A 6,000-nucleotide genomic window follows, 5' to 3' on the forward strand; every position below is an offset into this window, starting at 1 on the left:
CTCTGAAGGATGATTTTCGACACAGAAAACTTTATTCCTCCTGGAAGAATAAGTCGAAGGAATTTTCTCCTAACAGTTATACAGAATCCTATGTAAAAAGCTTAAAAGAAAAAATTGATGATTTAAATTCTTATTTAAATTCCGCAAGGATTACATCGAAGCTAAAGTTGCAGAATGGGTCAAAGAGCTCACTCTTTTGGCGACGATAGCATGTTCACAACCACAAGCTGCGTATGTTTCATTCGTAGTTGGATACCGCCAAAAATTCAACTACATATTCCGTACGGTCAAAGACCTCGACGAATACCTGATACCACTCGAAAACGTCATCAGATTCCACTTGATTCCTGCCTTCTGCGATGGAAGACAATGCAATGATACTGAACGTCGCTTGATGGCTTTGCCGACGAAATTCGGGGGACTTGGTATCATAAATGTAATAGAAGAAGCGAAATTCCAACACGAAACGAGCCTAAGTGCGACGGCCGAATTACGAGATCGTGTCGTAAAACAATGTGAAGAGCCCGTTGATTATACAAGCTCGATTTCGATAATCAAATCGAGAAAAAACCAACGAATAAAGGAATATGAGGAAACCCTTCGGGAAATTGACCCTTCTTTACCATCCATTGAGCGCAAAGCACTGGAAATTGCTCAATGTCCGGGTGCTTCATCGTGGTTGACGACTCTTCCTTTGAGGGAAGAAAATTTCATATTGAACAAGCAAGAATTCTTTGATGCGATTTTCATGCGGTACGGTTGGCAGATGAGGAGACTACCGGTCAAATGTGCATGTCAAGCATCCTTCTCCATCGAACATGCACTTTCTTGTCACCTCGGTGGTTACGTCATTCATCGTCACAACAACATCCGTGATGCGTTAGCGATGATGTTGAAAGAAGTTGCACATGATGTGAAAATTGAACCCGCATTATTGGAACTCACAAGAACTGATAGTGCTGATTTTAAAAAATCAGCTATTTGTGGTAATGAGGCAAGGGCCGATGTTAGTGGTAACGGTTTTTGGACACGGTTTCAGAGAGCATTCTTTGATGTTAAGGTTTCAAACCTTCTAGCTCCGAGTTATCGTGAAAAATCCGTTTCAACTACATTAGCAAGCTTGAGAAGCAGAAGAAACGAGCTTATAACCAACGAATCCAGGAAATTGAGAGAGGGACTTTCACACCATTGATTTTTGGTGCTACTGGCGGAACTTCCCGTGAATGTTCGATATTTTTAAATAGACTTTCTGAGAAAATCTCAGAGAAGCAAAATTGCATGAAGAGTGTCGTGATCGCCGGGATTCGACGCAAGATTTCCTTCATCTTGATCCGATCAGTTGTTGCTTGTCTGAGAGGTGAACGTGCGAGTCGCACATTTACCCCAGACCAAGTAGCACTGAAAGATCAAAAGCTGAACGAAGTCTTGTCGTCTTTCCGTGAGTGAGGTTGTGATATTTTCATTTTTATTTATTTATTTAAAGACAATTAACTTTTGTAACACAAAAGACCCATGCCGGGACTGGCTCCGGTAATAGTATATACCAGTTTAAGAAAAAATTGACATTTATGTATAAAAAAAAAAAAAAAAAAAAAAAAAAAAAAAAATGATTTAAATTCTGAGGTACGAGTTTTAGAAAATGCTAAGTTAGAACTTGAAGATAGGATGAAAGTCTTTTTGAAAGAAATTGAGGCCAAATTTTTCAAAAATGGGAAATATATAGACTCAATAAGAATGGTGTATGATGACCTCCTCATGCTTGGGGTTAGTATTAGGAAATGTGAACATGTAGTCAGGGTTGTCCTAAAAAAGCTCCTTGGTATTTCAGCTGAAACATTACCAAAAGGCACTTTTGCTAGGCTTATGCTGTTGGAAGCTCGTGGCTTGGCCCACATTCAACTTGCAAGTGAATTAGTTGGGGGTGAGGAAAATGAAAACAGCTCTAATACACTGCACTCAGACGGTACCTCAAAACATGGTCGTCCTTTCATTACCTATGATGTAAACACTCCTAGTGGTGAGTCTTTAGTTCTGGGCCTGCGAGAGACTGGTGATAGCACTGCTCAAACCCAATTGGACACGTTGAAAGAAGTCATCGAAGACATTTCTCACTTTTCTGATCAATCAAACTTTATTGAAGAAACTTTTGCTAGTATAAAAAATTTAATGTCTGAAAGATGTGCAACACAAAAAAAATTCATACTTTTATTAATTTTAGGACATGTGTCTTGCCTAAAGTTTTTTCTAATTGGGATACATTATCAGAAAGCAGTAAAAAAAATTTTGCAACAGTAAACGAATACTTTTGTGGTCTACATTTTTTAGTAGGTTTGGCAGATCAAACGGAGGCTAGCCTTAAAGTGTACGAATCGTTTCTTTTTCAAGACAAAAAGGTAGGCTCCCTGCAGAATGGAGGCTATTCAACTGGCGAGTCTAGGACTACTTGTAAAACAGTTCAGAATGCTGGTTGCGAAAAAAGTGGTAAAATGGTCCAATTTAGTACATGGCTGCATGAAGAACACGGTATAGAACACGTCCCCCTCTATCCTTTTTTGGGCAATAGATTCAATATCCTTTTTCTCAATGGTGCTGGAATATTTGCCTTGTTTCCAAAATTGATTTCCTTTTTTGATTATATAGATCTAAGCAACAATTTGGTTATTGCAGTTCACCATGACCTTAAAGTTCTTGCGTACAAAGTCGGAGCCAAAGCTCTGGGACTTATTCATAAATTGATCACTGGCCCATTGTGGCGCAAAATTAATGAGGAGAAAACAGCCCTCAACATGTCTAAACATTATCAGCACATGGTTAAATGTTTTGAGAAATGGTGTGAAAATTGTGATAAATTTATGCTGGGGGAAGAAAGCTTGTTTCCAGATTTAGTACACAAAGATGAAATCTATTTTTGTCTTGTAAAACCTTTTGAACATGACCAAAGCATGGTCAAGCCACTTTTGGAAATAATTTTTTCAGCTTTTATATCTGTCAGTAATAGGATGTTACATGATCATATTTATGGAAAATATAAAAATCCTTCTGAAGCTCTCATATCCCAGTCATCAACAGTTCCGACAACAAACGCCTCTGCTGAACGTGATTTTGGCCAACTTGACAGGCTTATGAAACTCAAGCCTAAAGCCCTGACTATTGTATATGAAGCAATAATAATGTACACCCAATACAAAACAAGTCAGTGGCGTGACAAGCTGAGCCCAGAAAAACTTGCTGAAGTAATGGAGATAGCTAGGCGTTCTAAAACTAGACAGAAAGAAATCTATTTGAAAAGAAAAAAAGAAATTCATGATTTGCGTGCAATAAAAATGAAAAATGACTACGAAGAAAGGGCTACAAAAGAAGCCAACATTATACTAGAGAAAGAGAGGTTAGTCAAAAGTGTTGATGAGCAAGGTGGGCTTTAGAAAACTGAAATTGAAATGGATACCTTTGTAGATTCTCTGAAAACTGACAAAATGAAAAGACAGGCACTTAAAACACAACTTGATTTTCATAAAAAAGTGCTTGGCTTTAAATGTGAAAAATCTCTTTTCCACCTCTCTTCAAACAACAAAAATAAGCTGATCATTCAAGTCAGTAAAGAATTAGACACGAAAGTTTTTTATTTAAAAATTTAGCATAAGCTTTTCGACATAGTCATCTTCAGTGCAAATGATTTAAATAAAACGTTAAAAAATGCTGTACAGTTTATACAAGAAATGTTTTTGAGAAATCACTGCTAATTCCCATAGGCTATAGTAGATATTAGATATCTACGATAGTTAGAGAATTAACAATGATTTCTCAAGGGTAATAAAAACATAAAATATTAAAATGTTTTGCTATTAAAATCAAGTTATGCCATTCCGAAAAAGTAGTAAAGTTTTTGTTTCGGTTTGATTGTTCAATGAAGGGGCATTCAAGGCAATTAAAAACGCTTCTAGGCTCTTTCTTTCTTTTTTGTTGATTGGAGCAGGCGATAGGATTTTCCACGTGAAAGCATGATCAGGGTTATTAAGGAGGTGTTTTGAAGGTCAGATGTCCCACTTGATGACGTATGTTCACCCCACCTGACTTCAACATTTCTTTCCGTTTCACCAAATATGTTTCCCCCGCATATACAATCTCCTTGGTAGATTTTGCAAGACGGATGTGGATTTTGGCTTTTCAATTTGAACAAGTTTCTAACTTTCTTAGTGTTCCATTTTATTGAAACGTTATACCGATTATTTGTAAAGGCTTTGAATTTTTCTAGGAATTTTGATGATATTTCTTCATTTTTCTCGCAATAAGGAATTTCGATTTTGATATTCTTTTCTTTTTGCTCATCAAAGAAATTTTGTGGAATGATAACCTCGTCTTCATATTTTTCTGTATACTGACGAAAATACACTATCAATAAATCTGGTGGGAAACCAGCTCGTTGAAATTTATCCTTTATCAATTTCTTTTCGTTGTCAAAATTCGATGATATTTTGGCTGCCCGGTGGATATCTGTGTTGATCGCATTTCGTTTGTATCGTTTTGGAACTCTCGACTTCCAATGATTAGGTAATTTATACTCACTACGATAAACGGATGTTTCTATCGTTTCATTATATTTGATTTTTGTGTCCAAGAACTTTGTTGGCGAAACTTCAATTGTGAATTTGATTTTTTCCGGTTTAAAATTGTTTAATGCTGTGAAAAGTACATCTGGTTTGTTTTTCTTTCGTCGATTTATAGAGTCGTCGACATATCGGCGATAGAAACAAGGCTTCAGGGGTACAACAACTTGTTGTTCTAATTTAGTCATAAAATTGTTAGAAAACACTACGGATAACGGACCTCCCATGGTGCATCCATCGGTTTGTTTGTAGAACTTTCCGTCAAACATAAAGGTGTTTTCTTTGGATAATTTTTCTAATAAACGAGTAAAGATTAATTTAGTAGCGATAATTGGTAGTTTTCGTTTGTTGTATACTTGATCAATAATGTAGTCTATTGTATCCTTGACGGGAACATTGGTGAATAAGCTTTCTACATCGTATGATACATATTCCTCATCTTCTTGTAATGGAGGTTGTTCTTTCAGCATACTTGGAAATTGTTGTGTGTTGTTGATGATGTAAGGGTTGTCTGACACGAGAGGTTTTAGATACTTTGCTATAATTTGAGCTGCTTTGTATGTGTATGTACCTGTTTGAGCGATGATAGGTCGGAATTTGAGTTTATCAGTGGTGATTTGATCCATGTTTTCGAATTTGTGGGTTTTTGCTTGACCATACATTTGGGCTGGTTGGTTTTTACTTGGATACATATCATCGTAATCTTTATGTTTAGAAAAGTTTCTGTATAAGAAGCTTTGAAACTTTTTGAGATCTGGAAGTGTTTCATCTTCGGTTGATTCATAGATACCCTCTTTGATTCCATCAGCAATCATACTTTGGAGTTTTTTGATATAGTCTTTTCTATTCATGATAACTACACAGGACTCTTTGTCCCCTGGGACGATGACGATGTCTTGATTGGAAATGAGACGTTTCAAATTTTTATATGTGTAGTCTTTAGTTTTATACACGTTTTTCGAAAATATATCTGTGTAAGCACGGAGGAATTCGTGAAAGTTTTCTTTCTCCTCCGGTTTGACGGATTCGTCGACGTTTTCGGCGATTTTTTCTAGGTTAGCTGCAAGAAACGATTTGACATTCCTGTTTTTATCGATAAACGAGTGATCTAAACCAAAACTCAATGTTTGTTTTTCTCCCTCTGTTAAAACAACATTCGAGAGATTAACGATCGGGATGCGATACGAGGACGGCGAGGTACGATCGGGTTGATTTAGAAGGAGGTTTTGAATCTTCTTGTTCTTTGTATGAAACGAGTTTAATCTTTGTTGTTTGGTAGAACGTTTAACATTTGTTACGATAATTCGACAAATTAACTCACCAGTGATCAAAGATAGGGTGTGAATCTCGGATGTCATTTCGGCGGTTAATGTTTTCAGGCGTTGGACGTGGTTCA

General features: G+C 36.7%; 1 protein-coding gene across 1 annotated transcript; it reads right to left on the reverse strand.

Annotated features, from left to right (window-relative positions):
- Positions 1-3,937: 3,937 nt before the first annotated feature.
- On the reverse strand, positions 3,938-5,962 carry LOC136813494 (uncharacterized). Its single transcript, XM_067070007.1, has one exon. It carries the CDS (start codon positions 5,960-5,962, stop codon positions 3,938-3,940), a length of 2,025 nt encoding a protein of 674 aa, XP_066926108.1.
- Positions 5,963-6,000: the final 38 nt, after the last annotated feature.

Source organism: Clytia hemisphaerica, unplaced genomic scaffold (genome assembly GCF_902728285.1).
Source record: "Clytia hemisphaerica strain Z4C2 unplaced genomic scaffold, Clytia hemisphaerica genome assembly, whole genome shotgun sequence".
NCBI lineage: Eukaryota > Metazoa > Cnidaria > Hydrozoa > Leptothecata > Clytiidae > Clytia > Clytia hemisphaerica.